Source organism: Schistocerca piceifrons, chromosome 1 (genome assembly GCF_021461385.2).
Source record: "Schistocerca piceifrons isolate TAMUIC-IGC-003096 chromosome 1, iqSchPice1.1, whole genome shotgun sequence".
Taxonomy (NCBI): Eukaryota; Metazoa; Arthropoda; class Insecta; order Orthoptera; family Acrididae; genus Schistocerca; species Schistocerca piceifrons.
In genome coordinates this window covers 770,449,487-770,465,865 of record NC_060138.1, presented here as the reverse complement: position 1 = coordinate 770,465,865, position 16,379 = coordinate 770,449,487, and the positions used below count along the sequence as shown (strand labels likewise).

General features: G+C 38.4%; 1 protein-coding gene across 1 annotated transcript in view; it reads right to left on the bottom strand.

Moving 5' to 3' along the window:
- The window catches only part of LOC124775011 (ATP-dependent 6-phosphofructokinase-like), a 433,031-nt gene that overhangs the window by 227,466 nt on the left and 189,186 nt on the right, over window positions 1-16,379 (bottom strand). Inside the window, exon 7 of the mRNA XM_047249771.1 lies at window positions 10,646-10,836. Coding sequence (XP_047105727.1) covers window positions 10,646-10,836 — 191 coding nt within the window. The remainder of the gene's footprint in view (window positions 1-10,645; window positions 10,837-16,379) is intronic.

The window sequence follows — 16,379 nt, the reverse complement described above, 5'->3', positions numbered from 1 at the left end:
TTTCAATAGACGCTCCTGCAGTTTACTATTACCACATTAATATTGTCATTCCCTGTTGCATTTTGCCTACTGCTACCTTGTCGCGTCTCAGGAGGCACTCCACACATACTCCACTACCCTTGTAGCCACTTAAAGCGTTTAGTGCACACCTGACCTATTCAGCGGGACCCTACATTTCTCCACACAATAGCGGAGGTCGGGAAATTTGCACCCCAGATCTCCGCAGAAACATCTGGGCCTCTGGTTTAAGCCTTCCACTCGGCTCCAAACCAGAGGACCGTGATCAGTTCTGGAAACGACACTACAAGTAATTAGCTCAGATTCCACCCCACGAGTGAGGCTTTCTCCCTCCACCAACTCTGCCACCCGCCTGTATGAACTGAGGATGACCTCTGAACCCAGACGGCAGGAGTCATTGTTGCCGACATGAGCAACAATTTGCAGTCGGGTGCATCCAGTGCTCTCTATTGCCACCAGCAGGCCTCCTCCACATATCAGATGAAACCCCCCGGCAAGCAGACTGAGTGAATACTGGCCTTCTTCCCCAACGTTTCCGCTATTTCCCTAAGGGGCTCCATCACTCGCCTAATATTGGAGCTCCCCAATTACTGATAAACCCCTCGCCCCGTGTGCCTGCTCAGACCTTGCCGAGGGAGTGGCCACATGTCCACTCACAGAGTGGGCGATGCCACATGGCCAGCCTCCACATTCACCCTCCGCCTCGTGCAACGCGAATGCCGTTGAACCCAGCACTCCCCTTGGCGAAAGGGTGGCCCGACAGCGCCTGGTACCCGCAGTGATGTCTCACCAGCAGGTACCTTGGGTGAAGCATGTAACACCTGGGGTGTACCATGTGATGCACCAGGCTCCCCCTGCTGCTACACTATGAGGCAGCAGCCTGAAGACGGCTGACCATCAGAACGTTCAGCAGTGGCCAGCTCCTCCAGCGTCTGTTCACAGCAGTCACACATCCTATCCATCCTAAGAAATCAACAATTTACTGTAGAGGGTTAAGTAGTCAACTTTTAACTAGATTGCTAATTCACTAAAGGTGGCTGATAGCTGACTAAACTGTGGTTACTAGACACTTCTTGTTGGAAACAATGAAAATAATCACTAAATGTCTCTGGACTGTATTCAAAACAAACACAAAATCTGTGGAACACTATTACTAGTACTGGAAAATTAAAGCTTCCTAAAAGCAGAAACACATGGAAAATGAAGTGACAAGTAAGAAAAACATAGTTAATACTTAAATTTACATAGCTTGCTGCACAGGAGATGTGAAGCAGACGGCAGTTACGATAACACTGGCAGTACTGGCACTACAGCCTGTTAGAGGCCCCAAATGCAGTGCAGATGTCATGTTTAAATCATAAACTGTACCCCAAGTGAGAAATGTCACTGTCACAATGAAAGCTACATATGCGTTTTTGGAAAACAGCCAAAACATCATATTCTACTGCTGTCAAAGTTAGATGCTTCTCTGACATCTCTATGTGAACACCGGTGGGAATAGCATCATGGGACTGTGTATCAATTCACTGAATGCAATGGTGGAAGTGTAAGACCAAATAGTCAAATTGAGAGACACAAAGACAGCTGCCAAAGCATATTTTTTATCTTTAGCATTAAATGATGTTAAGTTTATGAACCATGGACCTTGCCGTTGGTGGGGAGGCTTGCGTGCCTCAGCGATACAGATAGCCGTACCGTAGGTGCAACCACAACGGAGGGGTATCTGTTGAGAGGCCAGACAAACGTGTGGTTCCTGAAGAGGGGCAGCAGCCTTTTCAGTAGTTGCAAGGGCAACAGTCTGGATGATTGACTGATCTGGCCTTGTAACAATAACCAAAACGGCCTTGCTGTGCTGGTACTGCGAACGGCTGAAAGCAAGGGGAAACTACAGCCGTAATTTTTCCCGAGGGCATGCAGCTTTACTGTATGATTACATGATGATGGCGTCCTCTTGGGTAAAATATTCCGGAGGTAAAATAGTCCCCCATTCGGATCTCCGGGCGGGGACTACTCAAGAGGATGTCGTTATCAGGAGAAAGAAAACTGGCGTTCTACGGATCGGAGCGTGGAATGTCAGATCCCTTAATCGGGCAGGTAGGTTAGAAAATTTAAAAAGGGAAATGGATAGGTTGAAGTTAGATATAGTGGGAATTAGTGAAGTTCGGTGGCAGGAGGAACAAGACTTCTGGTCAGGTGACTACAGGGTTATAAACACAAAATCAAATAGGGGTAATGCAGGAGTAGGTTTAATAATGAATAGGAAAATAGGAATGCGGGTAAGCTACTACAAACAGCATAGTGAACGCATTATTGTGGCCAAGATAGATACGAAGCCCACACCTACTACAGTAGTACAAGTTTATATGCCAACTAGCTCTGCAGATGACGAAGAAATTGAAAAAATGTATGATGAAATAAAAGAAATTATTCAGATTGTGAAGGGAGACGAAAATTTAATAGTCATGGGTGACTGGAATTCGAGTGTAGGAAAAGGGAGAGAAGGAAACATAGTAGGTGAATATGGATTGGGGGACAGAAATGAAAGAGGAAGCCGCCTTGTAGAATTTTGCACAGAGCACAACATAATCATAACTAACACTTGGTTTAAGAATCATGAAAGAAGGTTGTATACATGGAAGAACCCTGGAGATACTAAAAGGTATCAGATAGATTATATAATGGTAAGACAGAGATTTAGGAACCAGGTTTTAAATTGTAAGACATTTCCAGGGGCAGATGTGGACTCTGACCACAATCTATTGGTTATGACCTGTAGATTAAAACTGAAGAAACTGCAAAAAGGTGGGAATTTAAGGAGATGGGACCTGGATAAACTAAAAGAACCAGAGGTTGTACAGAGATTCAGGGAGAGCATAAGGGAGCAATTGACAGGAATGGGGGAAATAAATACAGTAGAAGAAGAATGGGTAGCTTTGAGGGATGAAGTAGTGAAGGCAGCAGAGGATCAAGTAGGTAAAAAGACGAGGGCTAGTAGAAATCCTTGGGTAACAGAAGAAATACTGAATTTAATTGATGAAAGGAGAAAATATAAAAATGCAGTAAGTGAAACAGGCAAAAAGGAATACAAACGTCTCAAAAATGAGATCGACAGGAAGTGCAAAATGGCTAAGCAGGGATGGCTAGAGGACAAATGTAAGGATGTAGAGGCCTATCTCACTAGGGGTAAGATAGATACCGCCTACAAGAAAATTAAAGAGGCCTTTGGAGATAAGAGAACGACTTGTATGAATATGAAGAGCTCAGATGGAAACCCAGTTCTAAGCAAAGAAGGGAAAGCAGAAAGGTGGAAGGAGTATATAGAGGGTCTATACAAGGGCGATGTACTTGAGGACAATATTATGGAAATGGAAGAGGATGTAGATGAAGATGAAATGGGAGATATGATACTGCGTGAAGAATTTGACAGAGCACTGAAAGACCTGAGTCGAAACAAGGCCCCCGGAGTAGACAATATTCCATTGGAACTACTGACGGCCTTGGGAGAGCCAGTCCTGACAAAACTCTACCATCTGGTGAGCAAGATGTATGAAACAGGTGAAATACCCTCAGACTTCAAGAAGAATATAATAATTCCAATCCCAAAGAAAGCAGGTGTTGACAGATGTGAAAATTACCGAACTATCAGCTTAATAAGTCACAGCTGCAAAATACTAACACGAATTCTTTACAGACGAATGGAAAAACTAGTAGAAGCCAACCTCGGGGAAGATCAGTTTGGATTCCGTAGAAACACTGGAACACGTGAGGCAATACTGACCTTACGACTTATCTTAGAAGAAAGATTAAGGAAAGGCAAACCTACGTTTCTAGCATTTGTAGACTTAGAGAAAGCTTTTGACAATGTTGACTGGAATACTCTCTTTCAAATTCTAAAGGTGGCAGGGGTAAAATACAGGGAACGAAAGACTATTTACAATTTGTACAGAAACCAGATGGCAGTTATAAGAGTCGAGGGACATGAAAGGGAAGCAGTGGTTGGGAAGGGAGTAAGACAGGGTTGTAGCCTCTCCCCGATGTTGTTCAATCTGTATATTGAGCAAGCAGTAAAGGAAACAAAAGAAAAATTCGGAGTAGGTATTAGAATTCATGGAGAAGAAATAAAAACTTTGAGGTTCGCCGATGACATTGTAATTCTGTCAGAGACAGCAAAGGACTTGGAAGAGCAGTTGAATGGAATGGACAGTGTCTTGAAAGGAGGATATAAGATGAACATCAACAAAAGCAAAACAAGGATAATGGAATGTAGTCTAATTAAGTCGGGTGATGCTGAGGGAATTAGATTAGGAAATGAGGCACTTAAAGTAGTAAAGGAGTTTTGCTATTTGGGGAGCAAAATAACTGATGATGGTCGAAGTAGAGAGGATATAAAATGTAGGCTGGCAATGGCAAGGAAAGCGTTTCTGAAGAAGAGAAATTTGTTAGCATCGAGTATAGATTTAAGTGTCAGGAAGTCATTTCTGAAAGTATTCGTATGGAGTGTAGCCATGTATGGAAGTGAAACATGGACGATAAATAGTTTGGACAAGAAGAGAATAGAAGCTTTTGAAATGTGGTGCTACAGAAGAATGCTGAAGATTAGATGGGTAGATCACATAACTAATGAGGAAGTATTGAATAGAATTGGGGAGAAGAGAAGTTTGTGGCACAACTTGACCAGAAGAAGGGATCGGTTGGTAGGACATGTTCTGAGGCATCAAGGGATCACCAATTTAGTATTGGAGGGCAGCGTGGAGGGTAAAAATCGTAGAGGGAGACCAAGAGATGAATACACTAAGCAGATTCAGAAGGATGTAGGTTGCAGTAGGTACTGGGAGATGAAAAAGCTTGCACAGGATAGAGTAGCATGGAGAGCTGCATCAAACCAGTCTCAGGACTGAAGACCACAACAACAACAACAACAAGTTTATAATATCACTGTTCATTCTGGATGAAGTGTTATATTTGTCACTTCCTTAAAGTAGATCATTGCAAGGAAAGTGAAATGGTCTGATGCAGGCTTCAAGTGCTGTGTTGTCTCTCATCTAAGTTCTGACTATCAGACATGAAAATGCAGAAATTAATTTCCAACATATCTGGAGCAGAGCATAAAGGAAATATTCTATAGTTTCAGAGCTGTAACCATTGCGTCTCATCACTGCAATCATCAGATCCAGAGGTCTAAACATGTAGCTGTTTTGGATGCAAAATATGTTAGAATATCTGTATTGTGCTGTAGTGTTTGGCCATGTATAACACCTGTGCAATGCCCTCAATACATTATAAGTTTAACTAGTGGTCAGAACAGTGTTCTGTGTAGCTCTGAGTGCATTATGTCAGAGCTCAGTGCATTCAAACATGAGCAAATTTTTCATGCTCATATGGTAGTTGGTTCCATAACCAAGGTAACTGAAGTGTTTGGTGTTTCAAGAGTTTGAAGATTTATGCTGCATACAGTGAAAGCACAGGAATGTCATCTTCAAGGTCACAATGTAGACGAAAGTGTGTGCTGAGTGGTCAGGATGGACGGACAGTGAAAACAATTTAATGTAAAATAAGAGGACAACAGCTGCAAAAGTCAGAACAGAGCTGAATGTCCGACTCACATATCGTGTCAGCACCGATACAGCATGAAGAGGGCTCCATAAGCAAGGAAATGCAGGGTGAGCTGAGTTTCAAAACCACTCATCAATAATGTATATGTCCATAATGGGAAAACGTGATGCCAAAGCCATAAAACCTGTACTGTTAAACAATTGAAGAAAGCTATTTGGTCAGACGAGTCTTGTTTGACATTGCTTCAAACTTCTGAATGAGTTTATGTCCCAAGAGAGAAATATGATGGCCATTCATAAATGATTTGAGCAGCCATATTATGGGCCCTGTAGTTACTCTGCAAGGTCCTCCATTACTGCCAAAGATTATGTGAAAATTATGGCTGATATGATCCATCCCACACCACAATGTTTGTTGCCCAACAGTGATGCTGTGTTCCAAGATTGACAGAGCCCATATTGTCCAGGACTGGTTCTATGAGCAGGAGGATGAATTGTCACATCACTCCTGGCCACCACAGTCAACACATCTTAATATTATTAAGGCTTTGTGGTCCACTATAGAGGAAAGAGTGTGTGACTGTTATCCAGCTCCATCACCATTACCTGAACTTGCCACTATTTTGCATAAAGAATGGTCAAAATTCTCTTGAAAGCCATACAGGACCTGTAATTATCCATTCCGAGATAACTGGAAGCTGTTTTGAATGCCAACAGTTTTCCTACACCATATTAGGCATGATAATGTGTTGTGTTTTTGATGTTTCCATATTTTTGTCCTCCTCCTGTATATGCGGATAAATATGGAGCAATTCACAAGCTTAGTTTTGCTCCACATTTACAAAACTATTAATGTTAAGCTGTACCATGTAACTGAGGGATTCACCAAATATAAAAAAGTAATGTGTCGCATTAACATGTAAGACAATCTTTCAATCACTGCTCGTCTATAATTTAAGCACGATAAATTTCTAATGATTATATTCAACACTATTTTATTCAAATTCTAAAAAATGGATTTTTTATTTCTCAAATTAAAAATTTTTTTTTTCTAAAAATTTCATACATTTTTCGATTTAGACCTTGGCTCTAATTTTTCTAAATCTGGCTATTGGTAATGAAAAGCTCCATCAACACTTCAATCAAATAGTAATATATGACAGCTTCAGATCATTGGAAAAATTTTTCACTGCCACTCCTAGAGTCATCATGGATCCACCCCCAAACAGCACATTGCACAAGTTCATGTAATAAATGTACATTGTTATTTAATCCTGTGGATAATTATTTCCAGAATAAGGAAGGGTATACTAATAACGAATATATTTAAAAGGAAGGTACTTCAAGAATAATAATTTGTCATGATTTTACCAACCAGCAAATCACAGCCTAGAAAAGAAGAGTCTACAACAAAGTAAGTTATCATATAAAGAGATAGAAAAAAATCAAAGAAACATGGAAATATTTATCGCAAATTTTGTTACTCCAGTGTGAAAGTGTTGCACAAATACTCAGTAATTTCCAGTGGAAGATCTTTACTGGAAGACATCGTGCATGATATAAAGTCTTAATATTTATATGTGAGACACATTCATACCCATAATACCTACAACAACATGATCTGACAAATTTGGTATGTTAACTGTTGTTTAAAGAAATGCTGAATGGAGCCTGAAGTTTGAACTGAATAGCAGAACGTTTTACATGACACTGACCCATTGGAGTTGACACATCACTGTCTTCCTCCAGTTCATGAATTGGTATCTCCAGCCAGCTGTGCAACATGGCATATTTCAGATTAACAAATCATTGTCAGAAGTGAAAGGAGTAGCAAGTGATATAAAAAAATCCTCATACTAATGCGGGACCAAACACCAAATGTTTGAATGTGCAGTCTGACTCAAACCCACTGAGCTATGTAACACTGTGAATCCAAGACGAATGAGGAGGTGTTTCTTCAGTGAAAAAGTTGAAAGTTAAATAAGAAAAGGTTGAAATGATGTATATACAATGTGTTTCCCTCTGAAGGATTGTACACTGAGTTGCTACGTACAGACTCAGTAATGAACATTCAGATATGATACATACATAAAATCTGAGGTTTTTATTTACACATTTTCAATTTAAATTATACAAAGAAATGTTTCCAATATTCTAATTTCAATACAAGGATATTTTGCAGACTGAATCCTCCTTAAACCATAAACATTCAACATATCTGATATTAAAATATGTGCACAGAGAACCTAAAACACATTATCTTAAATTTCAATTATCCTTTCATGTAGCAGAGATACTGAGTCACAGATAGGCATAACAAAAATATTGTTAAACAAATAACTTTTCAGCAAAAAAAAGCCATGATAGTAATTATAGAACATACACACATATTTACACATATACTCTGCTAGCCACTAAGCGGTGTGTGAGGGAGGGCACTATTCGCACCAAAGTCATATTTACCCCCCTCTGTTCCACTCGTGGATTATGCGAGGGAAAAATGACTGTCTGAATGCCTCAGTACGAGCTCTAATTTCCCTTATATTTGAATGGTGATCATTGCACGATTTGAAAGTTGGTGGTAATAATATATGCTCTACATCCTTGGTGAAGATCGTGTTTTGGAATTTAGTGTGGATCCCCTTCCATTTAGTGCATCGTCTATCTGCAAGTGTGTCCCACTTCAAATTTTCTATGAGATTTGTAACACTCTCACGATGGCTAACTGTACCAGTCACTAATCTTGCTGCTCTTCATTGGACCTTCTCAATCTCTTGAATCAGACCCAACTGGTAAGGGTCCCATACAGACGAAAAATACTCTAAGACTGGATGAACTAACATATAGTAAGCAATTTCCTTTGTTGAAGGACTGCATCGCTTCAGGATTCTACCAATAAACTGCAATCTAGAGTTTGCCTTACCCATTACTTGTGTAATCTGATTGTTCCATTTGAGATCATTTCGAATAGTCACACCCAGATACTTGCGGGCGTCACTGCTTCCAAAGACTGGGCATTTATTTTGTACTCATACATTGATGGGGATTTTCGCTTTGTTATATGCAGTAGGTTACACTTACTAATATTGAGAGATAACTGCCAGTCATTATCATGCATTTATTTTCTGCAAATCCTCATTGATTTGTCACAACTTTCTTGTGATACTACTTTCCTGTAGACTACAGCATTATCGGCAAACAGTCTAATGTCACTGTCAATACCATCAACCAGATTGTTTACGTAAATTGTAAAAATCAGCGGACCTATTACACTGCCCTGGGGCACACTTGATGTTGTTTCTGTTGAAGTCTCCCCATTCAGGACGACATACTGCTCTCTATTTCTTAGACAACTTTCTATCCAGCCACATATGTCATCAGATAGACCATACGCATGAATTTTTTGGAGCAAGCGACAGTGCGGAACTGAGTTGAATGCCTTTCAAAAGTTGAGGAATATGGCATCAACCTGGGAGATGGTATCTAGAGCCTGTTTTATATCTTGCACAAAGAAGGTCAGCTGTGTCTCGCATGACCACTGTTTCCTAAAACCATGCTGATTTCTGCAGATGAGCTTCTCAGAGTCTAGAAAGGTCATTATGTCTAAACACAAAATATGTTCCATGATTCTACAACAAATCAGTGAAGCTGGCCGCACTGGCGAGTGGTTCTAGGCGCTTCAGTCCGGAACTGTGCGACAGCAACGGTCGCAGGTTCGAATCCTGCCTCGGGCATGGGTGTGTGTGATGTCCTTAGGTTAGTTAGGTTTAAATAGTTCTAAGTTCTAGGGGACTGATGACCTCAGATGTTAAGTCCCATAGTGCTCAGAGCCAATGTCAGTGAAATTGGCCAGTAATTATGTGCATCTAAGGATCTTAACTGTTTTGCAATCCCAGATGCACTAAAGACTATGTCAGTCATCCTTGCATTTGTTTGATAATTGAAAGGAGGAATGGTGCTGCAGTCCTCTACCATAAAAGAGTTTTTGGAAGCTAGGTTTAGAATTTCGGCCTTTTGTTTATCATCATCCGTTACATTACCAGTACTGCCAGCAAGAGAAGGTATTGAATTATTTGTAGCATTCATAGATTTTAGATACAACCAAAATTTTTTGGGGTTATTTTTAGTATCTGCAGATAAAATATTGCTTTCAAATTTGTTAAAAGAATCTCTCATTGACCTTTTGACAGCTGCTTGCATTTTGCATAATTTCTGTTTGTCAGTGGGGCAGTGACTACGTTTAAAATGACTGTGCAAAGTTCTCTGCTTTCTCAGCAACTTCCTAATATGTTGGTTGAACCAAGGTGGCTTCTTTCCTTCCCCTATATTTTTGCTAGGCACATATTTCTCTAGCAATACCTTTAAATTCCACAGTGAATGTTTGGAGCTGACTACGAAGATATTCATTAATGACACATTTATCTGCTTCCACAAACAAGAAAACTTCTGACATAGAAGCCACAAAACTTCCTCAAAAAGATCAGGTCTGTTTGTCACCAAAATCTCTAATATGTTCTCATCTCAAGTTGGTTTTCTAACCAACTGCTCAAGGTTGTATGTTGAGAGTGCTCCTAGAATAACTTCACACGAGTCTTTGCTTCTGCCTCATACACAAACTCTCTCCCTCTCTCTCTCTCTCTCTCTCTCTCTCTCTCTCTCTCTCTCTTCCACAAAACACAACTCAGATTCAAGAGTCTGGCCTCGGCAGCCAGAGACAGTGGTCATGTGTGAACGAGTTGTAGTTACGTGAATGTGTGTGTGTGTGTGTGTGTGTTTGTGTGTGTGTGTGTGTGAGTGTGTGTGTGTGTGCTTTGTCTAATTCTGATGAAGACCTTTTTTGCCCAAAACTTACAAGTTTTATAGCCTCTTTGTTGTGTCCATCTGTGACTCAACATCTCTGCTATATCGTGAATGGCAATCTGTTCTCCCCATAATATTACCATTATCCCATCCTAGATTTTCCACTGTTCAATTATCCTTTCAAGCACATATACTTCCTATACTTGACCAGTTGCTTTTCTTTCTTAAATTATTATCTTGCTTGTGGTAGAGGGAAGAACAACAAATTGTCTTACCTGCCTCTCAATCTGACAGCTTCATCCCACTCCTTTTGACCCATAGCAGCTGCCACTCCTCTTGTTCTCTCAACACACTCCATGAGAGGCAGTCGAACAATGCGGTTGCCAGTTATAGAAATTAGTATTCCCTCATTGTCTTCTGATGTTTCCATTAATGCCATAACAGCCTCTGCACCCATACGACACCCCTGTTTTTTTTTTTTTTTTTTTTTTATTTAATAAAAAAAGAAAGAAAGTTTCTCACTGTCTTTCACACAGGAATAATTATGTGCACAAGATAACTTCCTAGCTATCCATATCTAAAAATGAAATTAATTATTAAAATAATATATTATACAAATGAGTATGGCATACTTTATGTTTACTTTCAGTGAAAAGTTTACAAAGAAATATCTCAGACAAGTGTCTTATAAAGCACTGTTAACAAGAAGCAGGTTGTGCAAGTCTGCAGGTTATTGTGGCCATTGTCACTGAAGTTAAAACCTTCTAGGTTGTTCAGCCACATCAAATTTCGTCTAAACTATTTGTATTTAGTAGTTTTAGTAAAATCAACCAATGGGTTTTGCTAGCTTTTATTCTATCTGTATGTACATATATAATTTTATAATCTAGTTAAGCAGAATAATGTTTCTGTTATAAAGATGTGTTGATACCAATGTTAAGATTTTGTACATGATGTAAATATGTAATATTTTATACTGTTCTGTACTTTGACAAGTCCAGTATCATGAATGTGATAATACAGGCACTAAATAAATAAATAAATTAATTAATTAATTAATATTTTGACTCCTTTACTGGGATCCTCTTCAGGATCTTGTCATACCCACTGTAGACTCCACAAGATCCTGAAGATGATATCAGAAGAGGGATCAAAATGTTGATAGCTTAGAAGAAATATGACATGGCTTAACAACCCAGAAGATTTGAACTTCAAGAAGTAGGTTACTTTTCTAATGAATTCGTTGAGTGTGCCTTCTGCTTATTGACATCTGGTAGTACCCTTTTACATACAATTAGGTGAAGTGGTATGTACATGAAACACTATGTTTTATCTGGCAACTGTAAGATTTACATGGTGCGCTGAACATTGTATGTTTGATTTCCCACTAAGAAAAAATGTTAGGGTCATTCACCCAGAAAAGCTAGAGAAAAATTTCTGCCCATAACCATTTTGAATAGTCTTCCAGTTGACAGAATGAGCAGTCAAGAGAATTATCAAGAATAGGAGTAAAACTATAATATTTCCATTTTCTGACAGCCATGTACTAATCAACCACAATATTATTGCACTTGGCCTTCTGTGGCCTTTAACAAAAACATTTGGTGATTTTACAGTAAAATGCATTGCAATGTGAATGCTTTCAGGACACTTGTGCATGTATTATTAAGTGGTTCAGAATATCCTCATTATAAAATCTCATGATAAGTTGACCAAAGCACCCTCACTCGCAGGTGCAATAATACTGCGTTCACTAATATATTGGGGTGCACCATTCTTAAATAACATCAGCAGATGTAAAATGGTTTGATCCAGAACTACCTTCTTCTCATCCACTTCTGTTCCTTTCATCCATTTCTGTTCCTCCAAAGATGAGAAGCTGAGAATTGTGAGTGAATTTTGGGGAGGGGAGAGATTTGACTATAGGAACAGTACTGTGAAAGGTTTCTGTCAGTTTTAGATAAGCAAACTGAAATATTTGGACTAAGAGCTAGGTAGTGAATCAATAATTATGGGTGTAGAAACTAAGTTGGCTCAGAAAGTTAGAGAACTGCTTGTACTTGCCCAAAGGGGTGATATTAGTGATTTTTTTAATTACGCTAATAAAATGGAGAGGGTGAATCCCCCAGTGGGAGACTGTAGAAGGAATTTTGATGATAATAATCAATCAGGGAGAGAGTTTCAGGTAAATAGGATGAACAGAACTAATACTAGTAGAAATTCAAGGAATAAGTGGGCGGAGGAGAGCCAGAATGGGCACGGAAATGGTAGGAGAAATTCAAGGAACAGAAATGGATGAGAAGATGGCAATTCTGGATCAAACCATTTAAACTAGATAAGGTAGTATGGGGTTCAACATTATGTGGCGATACTGCTTACCCCAGCTGTCTGTCTCATTTCTCATGTTTATTGAGGCAGTCAAACTCTTCTCCTATCCTATATATGGTTTATAAGTGAATCAGAAACATTCCATCTTCAACTTTCATGTGATTCTGTGCAGCAGGATACTTTAGTATAAGAATATTTTAGAAAGGTTTCTCCAGTGGTGTCTGTGTATTATGTTGTGTTGGATGAAAATAAATTGGTATCATGGTTAAAGAATTTCTGTCAAAAAAAGAGGTAAGGTAAGCAGAAAATGAAAGGTGTCAGCATATGTGGAGGACAAGGTGCAAATTACCTGAAAACTACAATTACCATCTGAAGTAATCAGCTCATATGTGAAATTAGTACAGCATCCCAGGCAATATGCAGTAAAAACCATTTTGAATACTATGTCTTATTGTGATATAATAGAAGTGTCTGTGTTCAGTGCAATCAGCATACAGAGATAACTATCTACCTATAGAAGTGTGTCATGGTACAGCCTCATTAAGGAAATAAAACTTTGAACATAGGTGCCTAGAGTAATGTGTGTGGAAAGAATAAGCAAGATTTGTATGTATATCGCCCTTTTGGCTAAAATCTCAAGCAATTTAATAGAATACAGTGAAATAATAGTATTTCTAAGTGATAATTTTGTCTGATCAGTAATGAGAGTTAAGTTTGCCTTAGCATAAGGGTCTGTTAGTACGGAGTGTTTTTCAGTAGAGTCAATTTTGCATTGGATGAGCAGAGCAGGTGTTTATTTATTAGATAATGAAGCAATAATGAAATAATAAAATAATGAATAATGTTAGGGCCTTAACGGTTAGGGAGCCTGTCTCTGCAGTAGGGATATTTTTTGAGAACACACTCCACTAGCTAATGAGGTGAGAAATGTAAGTAAAATAATGGAGCTGACAGACATGAGTGAGTAATGAAAAAGATAACTGTACATAAACAAATGTGGTGTAACTATCTTGATTATCTATTTTTGTACTAGGCAACATTGGGTACTGTGTATATTGTGCAGTTCATGGTACTGCAGCTGGGAATGAGAGCTTAACAGAAAGAGAAATATTTTAGAGAAGTACAAGTCATACAATGCTAAATTATCGGATCTATAGGTTATCTGAAAACTTCTATCTTTGTTCTGAGAAATTATGATCATAATCTGGTGGAGAAGAAGGGAAATGATTTGGTATAACTTCCATCCCTTTAATTTGATTTTAGTAGTAATTAAGTTATGTGATGGTGACTCTATTCTTTTTTCATAATGTAGTGATTAGTAAATCTACGCTACTTCACATCTTGAGTTTTTGCTGGAGGTAACGTACATATTTTCAACATTAAGGTGATATAAGTCCATAAATGTTGTGAATTTCAAACCAGAACTTGGCATTTTAGTGATTTTGCAAATGGGAAAGAAATCCAAATCTTTCAAGTTTTACCAGTTTGAGGTAGAGTTATGACTTAGAGTAATTTTTGTGCTGTAATGTGCCCTTGAGTTTAAATTTTAACTAGTCCCCCACCTTTTGTACTATAGTCAATTTTAGTGCTAATCACTGTGATGTTATGAGTGCTGTGTAATGTATTTGTTTATGAAGTAATGACTATTATTTGCCATTAATGTGAAACATTTTTTTTTCCTTATACTTACTTAGAAGTAAAGTGAGTGTAGTAAAGCAGGGTATTTTGTCTAATTTTTTCATGTACTGTGGCAGAGGAGAATGGCCTCCTTACTAACTGCCACTTGGACCCCTGGATGACTTGGTGAGAAAATGTGTTAATGGTCATTGAAAGAGTAAAAGTGCTTGCGAAAAGTAATAAACATTGAAAAAGTAAAATTTTATGCCTGGAAATCAACTGCAAGGCACAGTGCAATTAAAGTTTTTACAACCCATGATCATTTATTCTTAGAAGCAAGACAAGACTTGTATTAAGTGATATGTATCTAAGAATGTAATCTTTGTATATCCAAAAAAGGATGTCACTTATGATGAAGATGCCCATTTTTATTAAAAATAAAACTTGTGCCATTGTACAATATACTATATGTAAATATTATGTATGGGAATTCTCGTATGACCAGTTCACTATGTAGAAATATGAAAAACATATGTACTGTAATTTTTGATAAGGAGATTTCCTATGTAATATTCTTTTGTGTAGAATGTTGAATCTACTTTCTGTTGTCACTTGGAGTCGTTGAATTGTCCAGTTAGCTATTTGCAATATCTATCTGATCAATCCAATGAGGAGGTAATGCAATGAAGGAAGCTGGGTTCTGTTTACTTCCTGTCTTGTTTTGCCATCTGCCTCCTTAAATTCATTTTATTTTCATTTTTGTGTAATTGCCATTAATATGCATGAGTATAATCTGCATTACCATAAAAGAGAAAGTTGGGCCTCGGTCTTAAGAAATATAGCACCAGGTCTAATTTTGTGCTTAGTTTCGTGTATGTAATTAATTTACTAATTTATTTTGACCATTCCTAGTTAATATCTTTTACTGTAAATCATTATAGGATGAAATCAGTAATTATTTCTGTTTTTGACTTATAAATAAATATAAATCCTGTACTAATTATAAACATTTGGAAGAAGGATTCTTAAAGCACTTATTTGGGTCTAGTCAAAAACATATTAGCAGAGCAAGGCCTTCATTAATTCCAAAATAATTACCATGTTTGCCAAAAGTATTGTTTGTATAACTATATCCATTAATTTCATTATTTAAACAAATAATTTCGCCTAACCTTTGTGGTAGAAGGAACTGTTAAAAAGAAGGAATTTTTCAATGTATTAAGTTAAAAATACTCAGCTGTGTACAATCCCATACAGATATGATACGCCAGAAAACAACTATATGGTGTACAATCTTAACTGTATTATAATGGACCTGGCATCCATGTACAACAGAGGAGAGGAGAGGAGAGGAGAGGAGAGAAGAGAAGAGAAGAGAACGTGGATATTGTGGGAAAGAAAAGAAAGTTGAAGTTGCCTAGCGCAATTTTGTGCAGAGCATAATTTAATCGTCTCTACCACTTCATTTAAGAATCATTTAAGAAGGTCATATTTATGGAAGAGCCCTAGGGATCCTGGAAGGTTTCCTACCGATTATACACCGCTGTAAAAAAAATTAGTACAACCTTTTAGACATTTCCAATTTACTCAAGATTTATTGCTGCAAGAGCGCATATGGAATACATTAAATGATTACATTTACAGATCAATAGCAGAAGCAATTCTGAGGTTCAAGGTATCAGACCAATGGTGAAACACCCAAGTAGCCTCCACAGGCAGCAATGCAGGTTCTGACTCTGGCACCCAGTCAATTGTACAGATGGCAAATACTGTCCTGGGATATGTTATGCCATGCCTGCTTGACTGGTTCGTGTACTTCTGTAAGAGCTGTTGGATGACAAGTCACATATATCCCATCACATCCTACGTGTGTTTGGTTGGAGAAAAGTCCACAGATTGTGCTGGCCAGAGAAGTTGCTGCACATCTTGCAGAGCACATTGAGTTTCATGGGCGGTGTGTGGGAGGACATTAGCCTTCACATTGGAAGAACAGCAAAAGATTGGTCTAACAATATTCTGCACATACCAAGTGCTGATTAGCACCTTCTCCAGAAACATCATATG